The sequence below is a fragment of the Phyllopteryx taeniolatus genome, chromosome 13, assembly GCF_024500385.1.
Source record: "Phyllopteryx taeniolatus isolate TA_2022b chromosome 13, UOR_Ptae_1.2, whole genome shotgun sequence".
NCBI lineage: Eukaryota > Metazoa > Chordata > Actinopteri > Syngnathiformes > Syngnathidae > Phyllopteryx > Phyllopteryx taeniolatus.
The window spans coordinates 11,874,881-11,900,236 of NC_084514.1; the positions used below are offsets into that span (position 1 = coordinate 11,874,881).

General features: G+C 41.7%; 1 protein-coding gene across 5 annotated transcripts in view; it reads right to left on the reverse strand.

The window, feature by feature from the left end:
* Positions 1-25,356, reverse strand: part of sobpa (sine oculis binding protein homolog (Drosophila) a) — a 48,910-nt gene that overhangs the window by 7,577 nt on the left and 15,977 nt on the right. For 2 of the 5 annotated variants that reach the window (XM_061795607.1, XM_061795609.1), the window contains exons 4-7: positions 23,914-24,065; positions 23,444-23,467; positions 13,716-13,811; positions 77-2,093 (exon numbers count right to left, since the gene is read on the reverse strand). In XM_061795607.1, the coding sequence (XP_061651591.1) occupies positions 78-2,093; positions 13,716-13,811; positions 23,444-23,467; positions 23,914-24,065 (2,288 nt within the window). In that variant the 3' untranslated portion in view covers position 77. The remainder of the gene's footprint in view (positions 1-76; positions 2,094-13,715; positions 13,812-23,443; positions 23,468-23,913; positions 24,066-25,356) is intronic. The other 3 variants (XR_009791562.1, XM_061795608.1, XM_061795610.1) reach the window with 3 other exon arrangements.

The following is a 25,356-nucleotide window of genomic DNA, read 5'->3' on the forward strand; positions in this document are numbered from 1 at the left end:
TCCCTGAAAATCTGTATAAATCCACACACAAACAGCTGTATAAACATTTTGTGTGAGGACACGATGGTGAACCAACCTCATTTGTTTTGATTGCGGATTCGCAAACACCTCCTCTTCATTGGGGGCTCCAGCTCAGGGCTTCCAGCAGCTGCTAATGGTGCACTGATGGAACAGGACAGGATGGCTGTCTTTTCAGCTCCTGGCTTTGGCACAGGCTGGATAACCACACAAGCATCGGTAGATAACAGTGGCAGGTTGTAAGCATGTTCACCCTCCTCCAAGTTGGAGTCAGGGTCTGGCTTACCCTCCGTAGCCTCTACCAGCTGGTCTTGCGTCGATCCACGCTTCACAGATTCACAATCTCTCAAGGAACAGTTATTCTCTTTTAGGGCTTCTCGTTCCAACTCACCATTTGCTAGGTGCTGCCCTGCATTTCCCTCGGATATGATCTTATCTCCTGTTTTGTCCGAGTTTAAAGTAGGACTATGAAGTGAATGCCACCCTGTGCCATTGACAATGACATTACATGAGGCAGCAGGGTTAGTTTGTATCTGTGGAAGAGGTTGTGGTAGGGTCCTTGGTGTGCTGGGAGCAGGTGGTAGGGTGATGTTGGTTTCAATATTAGTGTTGAAAGAAGAGCTTTTTTTATTGGAAGCTGGATTAGATGTTTCCAGTGTTTCTATGATGGTGGCCACCAACACCTCAGTATTAGTGAGGGGTTGCTGTAATGCAGCCCCTTCACTTAGATCATGACAGCCATTGACTTCCCTTTCGAGCCTAACAACTGGTGAAGATCTTGACTCAACCTCTGCCTCTACTTTGACATGAATCTTAGGCAGAATCCTCTGAATGACGTGCTGTTGGCATGGTTTCTGGCTTACAGTTAGATCAATAACTCCTTCCAGCTGTTCAATGTCACCAGTTGGGCATATGTTTCTCATATTATTCTCTACCTTCACAGTCATGTTCGTCACTGCCGACCTGTTTCTATCTGGGCATCCAGGAGAGAGACACTCTACACCATCAGTATGTCTTTGTTTGGGTCGCTCTCCTCCAGAAGGTCCTGGAGACTGAGATAGCCCAGATGCTGAAACATGTGAAGATAAAGGTGCGCTGGAGAGAGGGTCACTGTTTTCTGGCTGGTAACTGGAAGATTTGGAGTTGAAAGGTATTGGAATTGGAATGGGAACTGGGACTGGAAGGGGTACGATGACAGGATAAGGTACCAAAAGGGTTGGTGGCGGTACTAAAGGGGCTAAGGATGGCATGCCATAATTCATCATTGGTGGCAAAGGGATGTGTCCATTGGGCATCATGTTGACTGGGGGGAAAGGGGGAAATCCTGGTATGTGGACACCAGGGTGAGGAGGGATCATACCAGGATTGGGATTGGATGAGGGATGGACATGAGGGGACATCATGGGTCTGTGCATGGTGCTAGAAGCAGGACCGAGAGCCCTAGGAGGAGGTGGGGGACCTATGCCGGGGATGATGGGGTTTGACAGGGGACTGTTGGGTCCACCTGGATGGACAGATGGACGAAGAAATGGCGGCCGGATCGGCTGCATCATCTGATGTTCCATAAATAGAGGCAAAGGCATTGGCCCCCGTGGAGTCATCACCATTGGAGGACTCCCTAGAGGGACCCCAACAGCTGGGTGCAAAGTAGGGATGGGAGGGGGTGGGAGTGTAGAGTTTTCATGGGGTCGAGGTGTGGGGATCTTGGCACAGGAGGAAGAGGAGGATGGAGAGCAAAGAGCATCTGAGGACGAGGTGGCAGATGAAGTGCAGGGAACTGAAGAGTTGGGAAGCCCTCCAGGTGAGGGAGCTTTACGGCGAATGTCTGATAAAGGTGTTCCCCAGGATTCAGGGGTGAGCAGTTGTACACCACTGCACTCTGCCTTACCCTCACCTCCAACCCCATGTCCTGGGTTACAGAGAGCTCCAGGCAGTGCTGCTTGGGTCTCCTTATAAAAAATGTCCATCTTATATTGGTTCAGGCATTTGGCACTGCAAAATTGCAGCCGTCGTTCACCAGCCCCAAAGTCGAGATACTCCTTAGTGTGGCGGATATGCTTGCACCAGTCACATACCTATGACAAAAACACACATATTACACGTACTGTATCAGTCACCCTGCTTTAAAAATACTTTCTTGATTTGAATTAGGTCACATTCTCCTTTGAAGTACCCTGTTAAGCAAAGACAGCATCTAAACCATCTGGCGATACACATAAAATAAAGGAAAATTATGCATTATTTTCACAGAAAACACTTAACTTTGACTGAATAATGTTCATGCTGGCGGCACGGTGGCCGACTGGTTAGAGCGTTAGCCTCACAGTTCTGAGGTGCGGGGTTCAATCCCCGTCCCCGCCTGTGTGGAGTTTGCATGTTCTCCCCGTGCCTGCGTGGGTTTTCTCCGGGCACTCCGGTTTCCTCCCACATCCCAAAAAACATGCATTAATTGGAGACTCTAAATTGCCCGTAGGCATGACTGTGAGTGCGAATGGTTGTTAGTTTCGATGTGCCCTGCGATTGGCTGGCAACCAGTTCAGGGTGTACCCCGCCTCCTGCCCGATGACAGCTGGGATAGGCTCCAGCACGCCCGCGACCCTAGTGAGGAGAAGCGGCTCAGAAAATGGATGGATGGATGGATGTTCATGCTTTTGTACAGGAGTGCTGCCACGGATTTGTGTCCTTGTTTGTGTACATACTGTATATCCAGTGTGTGTGTGCGTGCCTGTGTGTGCCTACTGTATATCAATATGACATTAAACATCGCTACAATTTCTACTACACTGTTTGTGGCCAATACAGCACACTCACCAGTAAGCACAGATCACCCTCGATTAAAATGTCCACAACCAAGATAACAATATACCATGATTACCATTGGGGACATGTTAGCAGAAGCTTACCATCAACAGTTAAGCTCACAATTCTTTATACCCTGGCCAAATTATGAGTTAAAGTGAATTCTGTAAAGTGAAATATGATTTTTCATTTTTAGAAACTGTAGTGAATAATTCACCTTTCTTCTGCTCAGTCGTATGGGTTAAATTTCCTTTCGGTGATGGTGTGAATGTGAATATTTGTCTGTCTCGATATTTGTCTTGTGATTGACTGGCGACCAGTCCAAGGTGAGGTCTGCCTTTTACCCAAAGTCAGCGGGGATAGGATTCCATCCAGTAAACAGGATAAGTGAAAGAGAAATAGAATGGATAGATTTTTATTCACATTCATGATCTCAATCTTGAGTTAAGGCTGCACCATTCTGGTAATTTCTAACATAATGAGTATTCTAATTAACTATACATTGAGAACATTTCATATTCCTCTGTATATGCCTGTTTATATGAATAATAGTCCAAATGTAAAAATCTAGGTTGGGGGTTCGAATCTGGTCTTCCACTGTGGCGTTTGCATGTTCTCGCCATGCCATATTGTTCTTCTTCTTTTCCTTTCGGCTTGTCCCATTAGGGGTCGCCACAGCACGTCATCCTTTTCCATGAGAGCCTATCTCCTGCATCCTCCTCTCGAACACCAACTGCCATCATGTCTTCCCTCACGACATCCATTAACCTTCTCTTTGGTCTTCCTCTAGCTCTCTTGCCTGGCAGCTCCATCCTCATCATCCTTCTACCAATATACTCACTATTTCTCCTCTGGACATGTCCAAACCATTGAAGTCTGCTCTCTCTAACTTTGTCTCCAAAACATCGAACCTTGGCTGTCCCTCTGATGAGCTCATTTCTAATTTTATCCAACCTGGTCACTCCAAGAGCGAACCTCAACATCTTCATTTCCGCCACCTCCAGCTCTGCTTCCTGTTGTCTCTTCAGTGCCACTGTCTCTAATCCATACATCATGGCTGGCCTCACCACTGTTTTATAAACTTTGCCCTTCATCCTAGCAGAGACTCTTCTGTCACATAACACACCTGAAACCTTCCTCCACCCGTTCCAACCTGCTTGTACCCGTTTCTTCACTTCCTGACCACACTCACCATTGCTCTGGACGGTTGACCCCAAGTATTTAAAATCCTCTACCCTTTCTATCTCTTCTCCCTGTAGCCTCATTCTTCCCCCACCACCCCTCTCATTCATCCACATATATTCTGTTTTACTTCGGCTAATCTTCATTCCTCTTCTTTCCATTGCATGCCTCCATCTTTCTAACTGTTCTTCCACCTGCTCCCTGCTTTCACTGCAGATCACAATGTCATCTGCAAACATCATGGTCCACGGGGATTCCAGTCTAACCTCATCTGTCAGCCTATCCATCACCACTGCAAAAAGGAAGGGGCTCAGGGCTGATCCCTGATGCAGTCCCACGTCCAGCTTAAATTCTTCTGTCACACCTACAGCACACCTCACCGCTGTTCTGCTGGCCTCGTACATGTCCTGTATTATTCTAACATACTTCTCTGCCACTCCAGACTTCCGCATGCAGTACCACAATTCCTCTCTGGGTACTCTGTCATAGGCTTTCTCTAGATCTGCAAAGACACAATGTAGTTCCTTCTGACCTTCTCTGTACTTTTCCATCAACATCCTCAAGGCAAATAATGCATCTGTGGTACTCTTTCTAGGGATGAAACCATACTGTTGCTCGCAAATACTCACTTCTGTCCTGAGTCTAGCCTCCACTACTCTTTCCCATAAGTTCATTGTGTGGCTCATCAACTTTATTCCTCTATAGTTGCCACAGCTCTGCACATCACCTTTGTTCTTAAAAATGGGCACCAGTACACTTTTCCTCCATTCCTCAGGCATCTTCTCACGCACTAGAATTCTATTGAACAAGCTGGTCAAAAACTCTACAGCCACCTTCTCCTAGATGCTTCCATACCTCCACAGGAATGTCATCAGGACCAACTGCCTTTCCATTTTTCATTCTCTTTAATGCCTTTCTAACTTCCCCCTTACTAATCATTGCCACTTCCTGGTCCACCACACTTGCCTCTTCTACTCTCCCTTCTCTACCATTTTCCTCATTCATCAACTCCTCGAAGTATTCTTTCCATCTAGCTAGCACACTGCTGGCACCAGTCAACATATTTCCATCTCTATCCTTAATCACCCTAACCTGCTGCACATCCTTCCCATCTCTGTCCCTCTGTCTGGCCAGCCTGTATAGATCCTTTTCTCCTTCTTTAGTGTCCAACCTGCCATACATGTCATCATATGCCTCTTGTTTTGCCTTTGCCACCTCTACCTTTGCCCTGTGTCGCATCTCAATGTATTCCTTTCGCCTCTCCTCGGTCCTCTCAGTGTCCCACTTCTTCTTAGCTAACCTTTTTCCTTGTATGATTTCCTGTACTGTGAGGTTCCACCACCAAGTCTCCTTCTCTCCTTTCCTGCCAGAAGATACACCAAGTACTCTCCTGCCTGCTTCTCTGATCACCTTGGCTGCAGTGGCCTAGTCTTCTGGAAGCTCCTCCCATCCACCGAGAGCCTGTATCACCTCTTCCCGAAAAGCTGCACAACACTCGTCCTGTCTCAGCTTCCACCACATGGTTCTCTTCTCTGCCTTTGTCTTCCTAATTTTCCTCCCCACCACCAGAGTCATCTTACACACCACCATCCTATGCTGTCTAGCCACACTCTCCCCTACCACTACCTTACAGTTGGTAACCTCCTTCAGATTACATCGTCTGCACAAGATGTAATCCACCTGTGTGCTTCTACCTCCGCTCTTGTAGGTCACCCTATGTTCGTGCCTCTTCTGGAAAAAAGTGTTCACTACAGCCATTTGCATCCTTGTTGCAAAGTCTACCACCATCTGTCCCTCCAAGTTCCTTTCCTGGATGCCGTACTTACCCATCACTTCTTCATCACCCCTATTACCTTCACCAACATGTCCATTACAATCTGCACCAATTACGACTCTCTCTCTGTCTGGGATGCTCAGAACTACATCATCTAGCTCCTTCCAGAATTTCTCTTTCACCTCTTGGTCACATCCTACCTGTGGGGCATAGCCACTAATCACATTACACATAACACCCTCAATTTCAAATTTCAGCCTCATCACTCGATCTGATACTCTTTTCACCTCCAAGACATTCTTTGCCAACTCTTCTTTTAAAATAAGCCCGACTCCATTTATCTTCCCATCTACACCATGGTAAAATAATTTAAACCCTGCCCCTAAACTTCTAGCCTTACTGCCTTTCCACCTGGTCTCCTGGACACACAATAGCTCAACCTTTCTCCTAATCATCATGTCAACCAACTCCCGAGATTTTCCTGTCATAGTCCCAACATTCAAAGTCCCCACATTCAGTTCTAGGCTCTGTGTTTTCCTCTTCTCTTTCTGCCGAAGAACCCGCTTTCCACCTCTTCTTCTTCTTTGACTTCGACCCACAGTAGCTGAATTTCCAACAGCGCCCTGCAGGTTGACGGCGCCGGTGGCGGACGTTGTTAACCCGGGCCACGACCGATCCGGTATGGAATTCTTTGGATGAACGCTCATATTTGTTTGGCAAGGTTTTAAGCCGGATGCCCTTCCTGACGCAACCCTCCGCATTTATCCGGGCTTGGGACCGGCCTACAGTTTGCACTGACTTGTGCCCCCCATAGGGCTGCATTCCATGCCATGCCATATTGTTAATTTTGACAAATATGACTCGAGTAAAAGTGTGGTCCTCCAAATAAGTATTCAGTGAAAAGACGACTGAAGTAGCTACGAAGTAACTTCTGCTTTATTCTAATTTTTAAATCAGAGCATGTATGTCAAATAGACAAAAATATAAAATAGGAATCTGCAAATTCAGATATTGCCCAACAATATTACTTTTACTGAAACAATTAAGGGAAATTCATAAATACAGATGTCCACATACTTTTTTGGTGCGGATTGTGACATTATTTTTTTTCTGACATTTAATCATTGACACCCTAATAGAGCAGTGATTTTGCAACATCTTATTTTATCGATTGTTGTTTTCATATCTGAGTGCAAAGCAACGGTATGTGATTGCTTGGGTTCATGAGGCTTGCAAGGATGTGTGTCACTCGCTGTTGTGTTTGTACCATTTTATTCATAACACGCTGTAATAAATGAGAAATGTTTCAGCACATTAAATTAGTGATTGAAAATAATTTTGGGGTGCGAGCTGTTGGTCATGTGAGATAGCTGTTGTTCATATAAGAGTACAATGATATATGACGGCAAACTTGAACAAAGCGGTGTGTAGAAACTCAAGCAAGCTGTCATGTTATATTATTTACTGAACCCGACAGCTAATATATATAAAACATTAGTTCATACGGCCACTTTAAAGTATAGCACTTTCCTTTGTCCACACCGGCTATGCAATGAATTTGGGCTCCACTCCTGCCTCCGACATCGCACCGCATTCCAAACGCAGTTATTTACCAATTGCTCCAAAATGGATTGACATTACTGGAAATGACTGCCAGTTTCATTTTCTTGAGCAAAAAATACATAAAGCCAACTTCTTAGTCAAATATGGCCCATCAAGACCTATACCTCCTTTAAGTAAATGTAGCACATTTCTGCCCACCTCTGTTTTTAGGTTTATTGAAGACACTAAATTGTCCTTAGGCGTTAATGTGAATGTGAATGGTTGTGTCTATATGTGCATGCGATTGGCTGGCAACTAGTCCAAGATGTACCCAGCCTCGCCCCCAAAGTAATCTGAGATAGGTTCCTGGTCACATGCAACCCTAATGAGCAGGCATGTCCACACATAGCCTTTAGGTGGTGCTCAAGCACCTGGCCTTTTTGCCCTGAATGAAAAATGTTCCCTTTTTGCTGAAGCACCTTTTTTTTCTTCATTCATCAATATTAATAAAATGTAAATAAAAATACCCTCCCTGTCATCAATTTTCCCCAAAGTGTTTTGAAATCTGATGGGCATTTATTTGAGTCCTTGGTAGAATTCTACATGTGCTCCTGCCTTGCCCCCAGCCCCGCTCATTCTATTTCCAAAAACCAGTCATTTGAACAAGGGTGTGTTGATTTTTTATGTCCACTGTAGCCTCCCTTCAATCCATCCATCCATCCATTTTCTGAGCCGCTTCTCCTCACTAGGGTCGCGGGCGTGCTGGAGCCTATCCCAGCTGTCATCGGGCAGGAGGCGGGGTACACCCTGAACTGGTTGCCAGCCAATCGCAGGGTACATAGAAACAAACAACCATTCGCACTCACAGTCATGCCTACGGGCAATTTAGAGTCTCCAATTAATGCATGTTTTTGGGATGTGGGAGGAAACCGGAGTGCCCAGAGAAAACCCACGCAGGCACGGGGAGAACATGCAAACTCCACACAGGCGGGGCCGGGGATTGAACACGGGTCCACAGAACTGTGAGGCTGACGCTCTAACCAGTCTTCACCATGTCGCCGCCTCCCTTCAACTCCTTTGTTAATAGTTGTACTGTATGTGTTGATTGTGTTAACAGAAACAAATATGCAAGTTAAATACATACAACTGTTTTTTTCTTAATTGTACTGTATGAGGCGGCACGGTGAACGACTGGTTAGCACATCTGCCTTACAGTTCTGAGGACCTGGGTTCAAACCCAGCCCTGCCTCTGTGGAGTTTGCATGTTCTCCCCGTGCCTGCGTGGGTTTTCCTGGGTACTCCGGTTTCCTCCCATATCCCAAAAACATGCATGGTAGGTTAATTGAGGACTCTAAATTGCCGTAGGTGTGAATGTGAGTGTGAATGGTTGTTTGTTTCTACGTGCCCTGCGATTGGCTGGCGACCAGTCTTCGTCTTGCCTGAAGATAGCTAGAATAGGCTCCAGCATGCCCGCGACCCTAGTGAGGATAAGCGGTATGGAAAATTAATCAATGAATAAATGTACTGTATGAATAAAAAGTGTGTGTTTATCATCCATTCATCCTGCTCAGGGTCACAGCAGGGAATGCCTGGACCTATTACCAGTCAATCGCAGAGTGATCATGAATGGGACAGAATGGATCCCAACAGTTGAATGTAACATGAGCCATCAGCCTACTAATGGACCCCATCCGTAGGCAATTGTTCAGTCACAATAGTACGTTCCCTTTGTATAAACTATTACCATAGTTATCAGAGCAATTGTTTCTCAATCTTTTATGAGAAAAGTTGATTTTCAATTTCAGAAAGTTGTAAATGCTTCACTGACACTAGGCTGGGGTTGATTAAACGTGCCTAAATTACAAGTAATTATCCTTGTTCCTAACCCTTGAACAACCTGTTGCTCAGTGTCATCGCTGTTATGCACCTTTTCGGAAACAAACAAAGCACATTCTTCTTGAGGAAGAGAATGAATGTGACCCTGGTAGAGCAGATAGCAGTGGGCGAGCCCCAAACACTGTGTTACTTGTTAGGCCACACACAGCTCACTCCGTCAGCTCTGGAAGGAGTGTCGGGTCCTTGCTGGAGATAATTAAGGCATTAATCAGTTGTCAAATCCCTCAACGACAACCATCCATCACACACATCCTTAAGATCCCCGGGTACTGAATGTTAATAAGCAGGAGGATGCAAACGGGCGGTGGAAAAACTATTTTAGCCCACTGCATAGCAACATTGGTTTATCTGACCCCATCGTCTTTGGCAACAGCTAAAAGAGAGAAAGGCACAGGATCTGTCTACTGAATAGTAACGGGTTGATTATCGTAATTTCTCGTGCATAATGCGCATCACCCCCCCTTGAAAATTGTCAAAAGTCAATAGTACGCATTATACATAGGTATAGGGGCAAATGGAAAAAACTTTCCCGTTTTAGAAATGTATGCCACCATCTAGTGGTTATGAAAAAGCTGTACACTTTCAAAATGCCACCGCCACCTAGTGGTTATAAAAAAAAGTGTAGCCGACACTTTCATTCCAATATGACTGCATATATGTACAGTTGTGCTCATAAGTTTACATACCCTGGCAGAATTTATGAAATATTGTTTTTTTTTTTTTTTAATATGACTGATGACTGAACAACAACCATCATGAATTTCTTTATGGTTATGTTTTGTTTAATGATAATGCTTTTCTTAAATGCTTGACAGTTTAATTTGAATCCCATTAAAATAAAATAAATGTGTTTCGCCAGGTCATTCATGTTTTCTTTAAATAATTGTGTCCATCTTACAAATTCTGCCTGGGTAATCAAAAATATGAGCACAACTGTGTGTTTTCTCATTTACTGAATAACAGTAGGGCTGTGAATTTTAAAATAAGACCAAGTAAATAAAAAAAAAGATTACGTGTTCAAATAAAGTGCTTAACTTGAAAAAAAACCTAACAAAATACAGATAATACTTCATGTTTTGATCATATGGGTTGAAGCAAAATCATAAATTGTAAAAATGCATTTTACATAGGTAGAAGGGTTTTCCAGAATTTTGAGGTCAACTTTGGGGGTGCGTGTTATACATGGGTCCGCATTATACATGAGAAATTACGGTAATTGGTCATAATTTAGTTCAATACTCAATATTTAAATCAATATTGGGAGATACAGTACATGCTCTTCGTTGGACAGTAAGTATACATCAATTTTGTCAAAGAGATGTGTTTTCCAAAGATTCCTAACTAACTTGAATATTTTAGTAAGCGTCCCTCAAGGGCGATAACTCACGGCAAATTCAATTAAATGGGAGTTTAATGAAACTTCTGCAAACTTCGTGGAGATTATAAATGCTGTTGAAAGCACAGAGATTTCAGTCTAAGATTTTATAAAACTCAGTGCCCATTTACTGTATACCTGGTTAAGGCAACCAGCCATGACTAAGTGTAAGTCAAAAAGGCCATCTTTACACATAGGATTTGATGATAAGTCTAAGAAATTTTGAATTATAAATGTGCTCAAATGTTCCTTCACTCAGAAATACAGATGGAGAGCACTTAACGACTGTGCGCTGTGAGTAACACTCCGCTGCACATTACGCTAATGGAGTTGTGCTCTTCACATCCTGCACACAGCTGTTTGCAGTTGAATTTAATTATGGTCATTTATTTCCACCGTGGCCAAGGAACAGACATTGGTGACGCGGTTTAACCATTTGCACTACGGCAATTATCGTGCTTTTCGCCAGTTGGTCATATCAGTCAATCTTCATTTGTATACCATCTGACCTAACGACAAGGCCTAATGACTTGGTTAGTGACCTCGAAGAGTCCAGTGATCCGTTGCTAGTGAATTTAAGAGACTGGATGTGAGCATTTATTTGAGCAGTTAGATACGACAGATATTTCACGAGACAAATAGACCTTGACCAACAGGTTGTCGGGGAGGATGAGGTTCCGTGCAAGGAGAAATTGTTGATGTTAAACAAGGTTGTTGAGGAAGTGCGGGATGAAGACAGAGAAGAGGATCTCGCAGAGGCCTACAAGGCTAAATACCTGATGACAGAGGTTTAAGAGATGCTTTTCATTATCCTCTGTTGAGGTTCATGTGTGATCATTTATCATATTACTGTAATGTAATATGTCAGCGCAAAACACAAAGAGGCTTGTGTCAATTTCTGCAATTCTCTAAAGTTCAACCAGACAGTGGCATAATTTTTATTTTTTTTCATTAGCAGTGGTGGTTATAATTACCGAAAGAAGAGCTATTCTTCCATTTAGAAAAAATGTGTTATGGAACCCAGCAATGTTAAATGTGATGATGATTTCTACATTAAGTCTCTAGAACGACACAGTTATTGGCCAATTCTTCAAGAAATATAAAGAAATTCATGTTTTGGTCATTCATCATCAGTAGTGATTACCTTGCAAACTTTAAGAAATCCTCAGATTACCTCCCCCCCCCAAACTTTGTCTAACTGAATAAAATGAAAACAATGTTTAACATTGTAACTTTGAATTGTAATACTGTGCTTTGGTAGGTGGCACTGGTTTTGTTACCAATGGAGTTAAAATGGGCTTAACAGTTGCCTCTTTTGTCCGAGCAACTATACAAATGTAAATGCATTGGTTTTCTTTCCCTAATTGGAAAAGGGAGACGTCCTTTTGAGGGAGGTGTTTATTTGTTTTAAGTGGATTATGCAATCGGTGATTAATTGGACCATAATATTAATTAGAAGGTTGTGACATGCTAAAGGCCGTTCTTTATATTTAAATGCTCTTTGTACAAAGTTGGGTAAATTTTAAGAAATATGATATCATATTTAGAAATTACTTTTGAAAGTTACAACATCCACCATCTTATTAACGGGTTTAGATTATTGACATTTTTTAAATCAGAGAAAGTAAAGTATAGTAAAAGTAACTATTTCTTTTCTGGAAGCATTCAAAGAGTATTTGCTGGTCCCTGTGAAAAAGGCTGTGCTTAGCTAACTTGACTCCAGCGCTTTATTTTTAATACAACTATTAATAACAAAACTAGCTACAGTAAAGAAAGGAAATACTGAACATCATTTTACTTTCATGCTATAATTAATAACCCCTTGATTCCTGGGTGACTGTCATTGAAAGCCCATCAAGCCACAGTGGCTTTTGAATGCAATTTTGACATTTTTGTTTCTGTGCAGTTGTTTGTCAAGTTGTCTGATATGTATTTAGGGGCTTTCGCGTTTTTCCAGATGTCAAGGTACCCTTTTCTTCTGTTTTATTTTTCTTTTATTTATTTATTTTTTTTTTTTACTTGTCAATGCAGCAAAAAACATGATGCCTGAAGAACATTTACTGTAGCTCATGATGGGTCATCAGTATCTCTTGCTTGGACACTTGCATGAAACATGAGCACTAAGTAAGTTATCAGTTCTTCTCTTTTGCTGCCTGCAGAGAGAAAGGTCAACGAGGAACATTTGTTGCCTTGAAAAATGATGTAAAACAACTCCCACTGTGTTTTTGCTGAAATGACAGATCCAACACTTTCCCAATCATAGTCGTCTAAATTTATGTCAAAGAAAGAAAAAACAAGTGAATAGGGATGAGTTAGAGATGAAAACCCACAGATTTAAATATGCAAATGTAATGGAAGATGTAAAAAACAAGTTTACAATTAATGGCGCTAGTGGCTCCAGTGTGTGCTTATTTTTAAAATATCCTTATATTCACTGTGCAATCATGTGAATTTAAATACACAGGTTTAAGCTCATTAAGTTCGACGTAGAGATTATACTGTACTTAATATTATTTGCAAGATTATTACATCTCTTTCTGGTGAAAGCACGCAGCACTCCCTCATTCAGTGTAAGGTGGCATGTTGACTTCCACTCGGCATGTAAACGCATAGTGACGACATGGGAAACGTGTTAAAACTTAAAACTGAGTTGACGCTGAACATAGCGGCACATTGCAGTGTTGGCTGGAGTCGCTATCTTCTCATCTTTGAAAAGTAAAAACTTTTGATGCCATTTCGACCTCGCAAAGTAGTACCAGTGAACTATTGAATACAACTATTACACAACCCCAGGTTATCACACATTTAACAACAGAGTTTATTTTTCTGTCAGATGACATCCAGTAGCTTGTAACGTATTGACAGCAGAAAGTGTTATGTCATCTGACCTTTCCACCAGAAAGGCTTAACGCCTTGCTGTGCATATGGTCTATTGCAATATTGAGCTTGCAAAATAAAAGTGACTTAATCTTACTTTTAAAGTGATATCCAAATATAAAGGTAGCTGCCTTTGTGGAAGACATGACAGGAAAATGGCCCTCCTTTAATACAGAACAATATGAAAACATCTTTGCGCAGTAAGACATCAAGCTGAAGTGCTATCTGGTGGTAAGTGGTTAGGGTCCTTACAAGTACATCGCTGTTTGTCTTGAAGACAAGCCTGGGCGTGTCCTGAGTAAAGCTGTGCTGGAGTAATTTCCCACCGAGGCCATCGTCGTCTCTCGCCTGGGGGTGAGAAATAATGGCTGCTTTTATGGATGGACAAAATGAACAACTGAACAGAGGCAACAAGGAAACTTAAGAATGGAAAACAAATGAGGAACAGAAATGGTGACTTAAACATGTGTAAATACTTTACTTTGGTTTAAGGGTAAACCAAGAAAAAGTATTTGAAACTAAACTGTGGGAGGCTAGAAGTGAGTGTCCATGCATTGCTGAGGAGTGTTTGCTCCAAGCGCCCATTTATCTCAGGCCAGCTAAAAAGAAAATGTAATGATAATAAAATGTAAATGATACAACGCAGTTAAACTCTATGAAAGTCTCCTGAATCTGTAAAATATTCCATTTAATCCAGGTTTCTGCTGCAGTGCTGCCTCACTAAGAGACAGTGCACAAAGCAAAAGCCATCAGTAAAACGCCTCTTCATTTATGCTTATGTAATCATGTAATATTCACAGGATCCCATTTGGAAGTTCTGTTCAATATTTACAGGCAAGACCAGGGATGCCAAAAATACGGCCCATGGGCCCAAACCGGCCTGCTTGGATGAATGATGAATTTGAAAGTGAAAAAATATAAAATACATTGTTGGTAGGGACTAAGGACAACAATTTTTAGAATTATTATGATCATGTAGAAAATGGTCTTCATAACTTGATATAAAAGTATATTACTATATTTTTCAGTGCCAAATACCTGTGACCTAAAGTTTTGTGCCTTAAAATACAGTCGCTGTGATCATTTATTATGTATTATGTATGTAGATGACAAACTGAAGCAACATTTTCTCAAGAAAGCTGAGGTTGTTTTGTAAAATATTAGCAAAAAGCTCATTAAATCTAAACATTCGAAACACATTGTATTTTTTTTAAAACGTAAAAATCCTAATTTTAAAATCACAATGGTCACCTTCACCGAATTAGAGCAGCCAGACACAAAATACCCTCCCCCAGTGTGCTGGTTCTCAGAAGCTAATGCTAACTACACTGTTACCTAACACTAAGGTACACTTAGGAACACATCCAACCACACTGCAGCTCTGCTTAGCATTTGACTCTGGCATGATCGTGTTTCTGTGTAGTCCGGCCATCACTTGAGAAGGGAAGAAAAACGCTGATATCCGCACAGGCGAGCTGCCAAGCAAGATGGACAAACTTGGTTTGGGAGGTAAGCCAGAGCAAATACACGCAAGCACAGGGAGAACATGCAAACTCCACACAGAAATGTCGGAGCTGAGATTTAAACACAGAACCTCAGAAGTGTGAGGCAGATCTGTTAACCTATATGCTACATATTCATTTAACCTGTTTCCTTAGACACACGATGTGTTTGTAGCATAAAAAATATGACATTGCATTTGTAACTTTACCGCAATAAGACACTTCTTTGACAGTGATGGGTGACGTGAAACAGACTGAAAGACATGCATTTTATACTAAAGGATATACAATCTGAAACAGTGTTCAGCTCATTTTATCATGTAATAGGAAGACTTTAGAATGGCACAAGGGATTTACACAAACCTAGAGAGCATAGGGTCAAATGAATGAGCTCTGTCTATCTGTCTCTCTCTCTCTTTTTTTCTCTTCGCTCTGTCTAACACACACAAACACACAGACCTGGGTGGATCTCACACATACATACACACATTTCTAGTTTGTGCTCTGAACCTCCGGCCCCGCGCCATTTTATTTGCATATTGTACTAATGAGGTGTTGGCACTCTGTGTATGTGGCGTTCACTGGAAGCCGCCAGACAGACAGACAGAGAGAGAGAGAGAGAGAGAGAGAGAGAGAGAGGGATAGATAGATAGACAGACAGACAGAAAGAGAGAGAGGGATAGACAGAGAGAGAGAGAGAGAGACAGAGAGAGAGAGAGAGAGAGAGAGAGAGAGAGAGAGATAGAGATAGAGATAGAGATAGAGATAGAGATAGATAGATAGATAGATAGATAGATAGATAGATAGATAGATAGATACCACCTGCAATTGGGCTCATATGACCAGGCATGTGTGTGTGCCCATCACCTGTCAACAAAGCTGCATTTTCCGCAGAGAAAGAATGCTCATCGGCTGATTCCACAATCCAAAGTCAAACACAGCCAAACACAGCAGAGCTTCTTCCAAATCCGGCCATCGCTCACATGACAGGCAAGAAAACCAGGCCTCGTGACAATTAAGGAGGCTTCTATCAGGGTGAATCAAGCCATCACATACTTCTTTGATTGATTTATTCATTCATCCCTTTTAGCCATTTGCAGCACCTCAGCTCATTTTTTTTCTTGGTATATTCAATAACTACATTTTCTTATCAACCATGAAACAGGAAAGTGAGGTCACGTTGAGGTTTCGAGTCTGAATGTTATCGAATGAAAGTTGAAATGTTTCATGTGCGTCGTAGCTTTTTGCTTTGTCACACAGAGCAAATACATCATCTTTCATATGCCCCAGGTTTCGTACCATTTGCTTTTCAATGACTACGTTTCCGTGCATCCGCTCTGTTTTCGTATATTTGAAAATGGTCTCGTCCACCTGCCCACGTGACTCGGCCTTTGTTATTGAGTGTGAAAGATAAAAGTGATGTTAAATGTTCACCCATTTCATTACACATTTATATTTGTTTACATTGCTGTCTGTAGGCAAACCTGTAGCTATTCTCTATAAAATGTGTTTTTTGTAAATTTGTTGGGGTGTCTGGAACAAACGTTGCATTTACATAATTCTTTTAATGGGAAATAGCTCTTCAGTTCTCATACATTTGTGTTTTGCCAGACTATTTTAAACAGATTAATCCCTTGTTGTTGTCAGTTGTGTCCACTGTAGTTAGTGGACATAAAGCTGAGTTTTATACAGTTTATGTTTTCCTTTAAAAAGATTGACTTGGATTGTTTTAGCATGTTTAGTAAGCAAAAGTTGAAGAATGTTAAAGTGGCCACTGCATCTTTAAATTTTTCTTTTTCTCCCTGGAAAAGGTTCCAGGATGACCTGGATGCTGAATGATCAGTCACCAGCCAGTCAGACAATTGTGATTGTGGTATAGACCTGGAATTGTGAACAATGATTGAACCCCTACACCAAGGCTGTCAAACTCATTTTTGTCGCAGGCCACATTGCAGTTCTGGATCCCCTCAGAGGGCCGTTATGACTGGGGAACCGCATAAATGTATAATCCTCTCATCATATCGTGACATATACATTGGAACCTTGGTTTTTCTATGTCCTAGTTTTCGTAGGATTCTGTTTTCCAAATTTTTTTTGCCGATTTTTTGGCCCAGTTTTTGTACATCTACTTGGTTTTCCTACAGTTGCAAATGCTTCAAACACTAAACACATCCGCTTGCCCGCGCCACCCCTAACTTTATTTTAAAATGCGTCATTAAAAGTGATGACAATTGGAAATTTTGGTCCAGAAGAACATGAAGTAGATGCACATGATTTGCTTACACCGACCACATCAAATGATACGGCGGGAAAGATCTGGCGAGAACCATTCACACCATCACTGAGAGGGAACTGAACCCACAGTGCCTGCATGGAGGTCAGGAGTGTAACCCACTGCACTACTATCAGTAACAACAGTACACTACATACAACCATCTGTCTCCTAACTAAAAGTAATTGTGGCTGGTTGGATTACTGTAGATAAGAACATTACTATCATCACAATGTCTTAATGTAAGGCACATTTTTAAGTGGGGAAATGTTCTTTTCACAGCAGTGTTTCCAATTCACTACTCGAACAAGTTTAAGAAATTATACAATCCAAATTCCTAGTTCCTAAGACATACTGTACTTGGGTCTTTATTTGAAGAGAATAGCTGGCAGCTACAATATAATCACCTTCCCCTCGATGCCCTGAAGCTGTGAGAGGCAAGCCTCGAGGCTTCTTCGCCACCACTCAGAAACAGCACACACATACAGTACACACGCCACACATCTCGTGCATTCAGTCATCCGCAATGCCGTGCCAACCACAGGGAAGTGTAGAAGGGAGCAGATGTGTCTGTGTTTGAGGTGATGTGACATTTCTGGGATGACATGAAGCGCCACTCTGCACCCTCATGCCAGGAGGGAGCTCCTGGGGTGAGATGCTGATGGGGGTCTGAGGTCTCCAGGGTGGATATGTATATAGCTTGATGCTTTGACAGCAACGACTCAAGAAACAAAAGATGATCTCTCCTTATCGTCTCCATAAAGTACTGTTACAAATTACATTTCCCCTATATGTATGTTTACTCACCGGGCACCTGATGACGTGCATCTGCACAAATAGATCCCAACAATTTCATACACAAAGGTGTTTCTAACATTTTGCTCGTGTATGATGTGCCATAGAAGTGTAGTTCAACATTACTGCAAACATACACGCACAATAATAAATAAATACGGTACTGTATTTTAGTTGTCCAAATAAAATCCCTCCATCCAGTTCATAAAATGTAACCTTTTCTGTGTTGTGGGGAAGCTGGAGCCTATCCCTGCTTCCTCTAGACATACTACACCCTGGATTGGTTGCCAGCCAATCACAGGGCACATATGGTAAGTTTTTTCAAAGCAGCCCGAGACCATCACACTACCACCACCATGTTTGACGTACATGTCATACATGTTTGACCCATGTATGATGTTCTTATCATGATCTGTTGCATTACATTTACACCAGATGTACAGAGACACACACCTTCCAAAACGTTCAGCTTTCAGTTCATCATTCCATAGATTATTCTCCCAAAAGTCTTGGGAATCCTTACATTTTATTTATTTATTCATTTTTTATTTTTTTTTTGAGGGGGGGGGGTAAGTAAGACAAGCCTTTATGTTCTTTTTGGTCTGCAGGCCTTAAAACTCTACCTTGGATGCCATTTGCAAGTTCTTTAGGAGGTTGCCCTGGGTTCCTTTGTGACCTCCTGGATGTGTCGTCACTGTGCTCTTGGGGTAATTTTTGTAGGCCAGCCACTCCTGGAAAGGTTCACCAATGTGTTTTCCCCATTTGCGGATAATGGCTCTCACTGTGGTACGCTGGAGTCCTTAAGCTTTAGTAATGGCGTTGTAACCCTTTCTAGACAGATAGATGTAATTTACTTTATTTCTCATCTGTTCTTCATTTCTTGTTCTTGAGATCTTGTGGCCAACTTCATTTTGTGCTTGGGTGTGGTGAGTGAAAATTAACTCAGCTTTCCCAAAAATATGATTAGCGACAGCTTTTGTGTTGACCTGAGTTAGCTTTGTCTGATATTTACATTTGTTTGATGATCTCAAACATTAAAGTGAGGAAAATATGCACACAAAAAAATTTTGAGAAGGTAGCAAATACTTTTTTACAGCACTGTATATATAATGAATGAATTAAATAATACATTCTGTAGCCAAGTACATGACTACAATACTCAAAATATACATCAGTGGTTCACTCAATAAGTCATAAATCATGTACTGCAGTGCTTAATAATATAAATATGTACAGTAAAGGTCTGTGGAGGTATGAGAAAGTAGCAGCCATCAGCACCACAAGATTAAGTTTTAGATGAGGCAGTGAAGATTTTTTTTATGCAACATAATGCCAGAGTCACTGCCCACCCTGCAACACAAACCCTCCACCTAGTATACTCAAAAATAAAAAAATAAAAAAATATGATAAAAATATTATTTAAAATGCTGAAGCAGCAACAAGTAGGTGAAAAACATAACTGGGTCACTGTCAACTGTTTTTGAATACACATATCTGCATCTGACTGCAGATAAAGGACATTTCCCATATATTATGTATATTTTTACTCATTTTATTTTATGGTATTTCAGTAGTTTTTTTTATAGCCAGTTTATGATAATGTTTCTAATGAGGTGAAATTTATTTAAGGCATGACATCATGATTGTCACCAGCCCTTAGAGATGTAACACTGAACAGGGGTCAGCAACCTTGATGGCATGGAGAGACAGTTTAAAATGTTCTTCTCAACGAGTGTGCCATTGTCAACTTTCATGCAAAGTTAAATTGTGACACAAAATACCAACGATTTCTAACATACCTGTCATGAGCTGTGCCCTGCAGTTCCGTTGTTAGAGCTCGGGTGGCGCTTTGCGGCCCTCTCGCCCTCTCTCTCTCCCTCTCTCTCTCTCTCTCTCTCTCTCTCTTCCCAGTAATCAGCACCCCCTCGGCCGCGCACCTGTTGTCTATCAGCCTTCATCATCGCCTGCATTTAAGCCTGCCAGATCCATGACTCCACTGCCAGAGTATTAACATTCACCTGCGGTACACCGGCTTTATACTCACACGTAAGCGATGCCTTTTCTCGCAATTGTTCTGACCTCCATGTTCTTCCTCGTCCTCAGTGCTCCTTCCATGCTCCCCGCTGATCTCGCCAACCACGGCGTCAATCCCTTCCACCTGCTCACGCCAGCGCCTCCCGCAAGTTCCTTGTCTCGACGGCCTGCCATTACGCCCCAGAGGTCCACTCCGAATACAATCTCAATAAACCATTCTCCACAAACCTCTTCAGCCTCCGCCTGCTTCTGGGTCCAGTCTGAACTGATACAATTGTATCGTGATAATACCCACATACAGTACATCCAGCATCCCATGCTTTGCAATGTAATGCGCAACTCGATAGCTTGCATCTGTCCAGTGATTTTGGACGGTGGTAAAAACTATGAGAGCACTGGCTTGTTTAACATACCCGGACACAGCACATTCAGTTGACTCTGCTTTATCTCCTTGGTCTTCAAAATGCAGCTTAACACTTGATGTTCTGCACACTTGACGTTCGGCACACAATGCGCAGGTCTTTTGGAATGGCTACAAAATTGCAGGGATTGTGGGCAGGAGCTGTCAGTCAAGCCCAATAAATCAGGCCACAGTAAAACAACGATTGTCATAACACCCAGTGTGCCAGGGTTTATGCCAGGGAGTGCCACCTGTGGCACCAGTGCCAAAGGTTGCCTACCCCTGCTGTAGAGGGTGGGGAATCAGCTTCTCCAGTATGTTTCAGAAAGAGACGATGGGTTATGTAACAGTAATTTTCCATAACCACCTTAACATTATCCCTAAAAAACATGTGAGGTGATACATGTGGTGCTTTGGCTCTAAAGTGCATCACCAAACAAAACAAACATTGTCAACAAATTTCCATCCATCCATTTTCTGAACCACTTATCCTCACTAGGCTTGTGGGTATGCTGGCGCCTGTTTCAGCTAAATTCGGGCGAGAGGCGGGGTACACCCTGAACTGGTCGCCAGCCAATCGCAAGGTACACATAAACAAACAACTATTCGCAGCTACGAACAATTTAGAGTCTTTAATTAACCTACTGTAGCAAGCATGTTTTTGGAATCTGGGATGAAAATGGAGTACCTGGAGAAAAAGCACAAAGGCAATGGGGAACATGCAAACGCCACACAGGTGAGGCCATCGTGCCACCCATTGTCAAAAAATATTTTTATTTTAATTATTTTATTTTGTACATTGTGAGAAGAAGACATCTATCTGTGAGGTTGTGAGTAAATGTGAGGCACGTGAGATCTTTTACTAAGATCCCAAATAGCGTGCGTTAAATTGCATGTTCACTCGCTGTAACAGATTGCACTGTCGGAACAGGTGTAAAAGTGATGGAGACAGTCAAGAGACCACCTTATTAAAAGGGGTTTGCGCTTTAGAAAGCACTGTATTCAGAATATAAAGTTTGAAGTGATGGAATTGGAAGTATTAGTGGAAGAGGCAAACAAAGATATTATTGCGTTACAGAAAGGAAATCTATCGTTCAGAGAATTTTAGGGAAGTCAGCAACCGTATAAAAGCCATGTTGTGTTGATTTAACTCATCCCGAGTGTGTGGGAATTGGATGAACAGTATTTGCCCAACCTGTGTAATACTGCGTTTAAAAATGCATCCAAAAAAATATTTGCAGTGGCAAGCACCAATTGTCAGGTATAAACATGGCTTTAAGATCTGGTATTTAAAGATGCAAATTTAGCATTCACAATTTTACGTGTGAGCAATCAAAGTGAGCACCCTTTTTTTTTCTTTGTAAATCAGGCCAATAGATGTAAAATAGGAGAAATGAAATGTCTTTAAATTGAGGATCGATGGATTGAAAATAGGGTGTATTTTAAATATGTATCAGCTGATTCCTGCATAATAATAATACAAATAATAATCCTTCATGTGCATTAATAAGGCTCTTGGAAGGGTGTACCCCCCCTCTCGCCCAAAGATAGCTGGGATAGGCTCCAGGACGCCCGCGGCCCGAGTGAGGATAAGCAGTACAGAAAATGGATGGATGGATGGATGGAAGCTGTTGATTTTGTTGTAAACTGTAGGGTAGCACATTAGATTTACTGTACAGGTACTGAAAAAAACACTGTCATGGTTGACTAGCAGAGCTATCATTCAGAAAGAAGATATTTTCCTATTCTGTCATACTATAAATCACACAAATGATTCAATTCATTTTCAAGGCCACATTAAAAAAAAAAAAAAAAAAAAAAAAAAACTCGACTTTGTGGGGCTAGGCCAACCAACATATTACTGTCTGGCTTGTTTTCAACCCTGAAAAGAATTTTGGGGCACTTTCAGAGCAGCATGTATGAGCTAGCTTACACAGACAGCCAGGTGAAAAAAAAGGAGGTCTGCTGCGTCTCCATCAGCATCACCGGTCAATACCGTGTATTTTATTGAAAGTTTTGACCTTTTTGTCATGTTATTAGATAATTATTGATTGCGAACTGCTATATTTTAGTTTATACAGTTATACAATAACTGGAGAGGTTTGGAGTTGTTTATAGCTGATGTATTAGTAGGTAAATGTGCTTCTTGCTTTCGTAAGAATCTTCAATGGGGGAATGCCTCTGTCTCTGATTTGAATTTTTGTATATTATATTTGGTGACGTGATGGTGTTATTAAGAGGTGATTAGGTCACTGAAGGCCCAGGTCCCAAACTCACCGCCCGCCACTCCAAAGTACAATGTTAAGGCCTTTCATTTGCCCGTTACCACACACACTAATATATTTGGGGAAACAGACAGGCATCAAAAACAATGTATGGAATTTTGAAATCTAATGATTACATATATTCCATATTATCATCACAGTAGCAATGCTACTTGGTAGCTGTAACTCATGGAAACATTGGAGAAAAAAAACATAGCCTTTGTATTTTTCCTAAATAATATAAGTACAAGTTGTACATATACGTTTGAGTTCATACTCTAAGTTGTTGTTCATTTTACTTTTATAGGTGAAATGAACTTAAATAAACTTTTTGTGATGATCAGTTAGTCGGTGACTTGACTTACTTGATTTTTGCCACAGTAACTTGGGACTTGCTTGAAATTTGAAGGTTCAGACTTGAGTCTTACTTGTAAACGGCACATATGTGACTAATTCCCAACTCTGGGCATCAAAATGTCAAACATGCCTTGGCATTGGCAATACATTTACAGCAAGTGCAGTGATAAAGTAAGAGAGCTGAAATAGTCAAATCCACAATGAAATTCAGACAATGAACAACAGTGGAAGAAAAAGGGGACAACTTGGTGTCGCAAATGCTGTTTGCTGTGCTGGTGGGGTGCAGAGAAAGTGATCGTGTTGGATGAATAACTGACTTCAGGACAGAAAAGCAGGACAGCACAAAGCATACTCACAGTGTAACTCCTTCTATATCCCAGCTTTAGTACGTACAAGACAGAGAGGAAATTGTTTAACGAAATGCTGGTGGAATGAGAAAAACTGATATCAAAACGGATAAATCCTATCATACACCATGGGCATTGGTTACGGGTGTTTTTAGAGAAAGGTCAAAATTAGTATATACAGTATGGGTATGCATGTATGAGACGGACGTTAACAATCTTTTCATCACGTAAAACAAAACATGGTATAATACCTAAACAGTGGACCATGTACAATCCCCTAATGCTCCTTCCATATAACCGTTCACGACCAATCAATGAGTTATAAGCATTTTCAATTTCCATTTTTACATTTGAATTTTTGAACACGTACATGCACTAAACTGAACTATTTTCACAACAGTCTCAGTGATCAGCACACACGCTAAATAAAGAAGTATCGTGACATCATCTTGCTAATGATATTGTTGGGATTTCTTTACCTTGTTCCTCTTGAAATAGGCTCGGCGGCAGGCAGCAAAGCACTTCTCGCTGCAGAAACTCTTAAGCTCACTCCCCATGCTCAGAGAGTAACGTTTGACGCCGATCTTCTGGCACCAGGCGCACATGATCTGTACACTGATTGCATCGTCATCTGTTGGAAAAGCATGCAGTTGTTGACTGTTAAGTTACAGTTACAGTTTCAATCCATTCGGAAAGTAACATCAATTTGTGATGCAGCTATACATTTATCCTACTTAAATCCAAGACCTAAAAAAAGACCTTAAAAGTATAAAAGATATTACAGTGCTGCAAAAAAAAAAAAAAAAGTATTTGTCCACCTTAAGCTTGGTGCATTTTTAAAATTATTATTACAACTTTTACAGTAGTTTTCATAGTACAAATAGTGAAATAGTAACTCGTCTGGCAATTATAGTTAGGAGGATAACGACAACAACAACAAAAGATTCCCACAAAACCTAAGAGAGGGCCGGTGGTGTACTCAGTAACAGACTTCAAACAGGTAGACCAAATAAAACATCAGTTGACAGCAGAGTATTTTTGTGCGCTATAAAGAAAGACCCTAGAACAATTGTTAGTGACAATAGCAACATCCTCCGAAGGGCAGGAATGAAGTTTGTGAACAGTCATAAAATTAGACAAGAGCAGTGTTTTCCAACCTTTATTGAGCCAAGGCACCCATTTTACATAAGAAAAATATCACAGTATACCGCAAAAAAAAAAAATACTGACAAAATGATGATCTCATCTAAATTTTCCCACAAATTGACATACTCACTGTGAAATCTGAATTGAATTGAACACAAAGGTGATATAGTTGCAGGAAGCCCTGACTCATTTTGTTGCATGAACGGCGTCAGATGGATACACAGCTTTATTATACCTTCTGCCATCTAATGGAAGTGCATTTCATTGTTCTGATTGTCACGATTCTTTGCTGGCATAAATAGATTTATTTGTAATTAATAAAATTGGATAATTTGGCGGCACGGTGGACGACTGGTTAGAGCGTCAGCCTCACAGTTCTGAGGTGCGGGGTTCAATCCCACCAGTCACTATCTGGTGTGACCACCAATTGCCTCACACAGTGCAACACTTCTCCTTTGCATAGAGTTGATCAGGTTGTTGATTGTTGCCTGTGGAATGTTGGTCCACTCCTCTTCAATGGCTGTGCGAACTGGAACACGTTGTCGTATACGCCGATCCAAAGCATCCCAAACATGCTCGATGGGTGACATATCCGGGGGAGTATGCTGGCCATGCAAGAACTGGGATGTTTTCAGCTTCCAGGAATTGTTTACAGATCCTTGCAACATGGGGCCGTGCATTATGTATTACGCTGCAACATGAGGTGATGGTCGTTGACGAATGGCACAACAATGGGCCTCAGGATCTCGTCACGGTATCTCTGTGCATTCAAAATG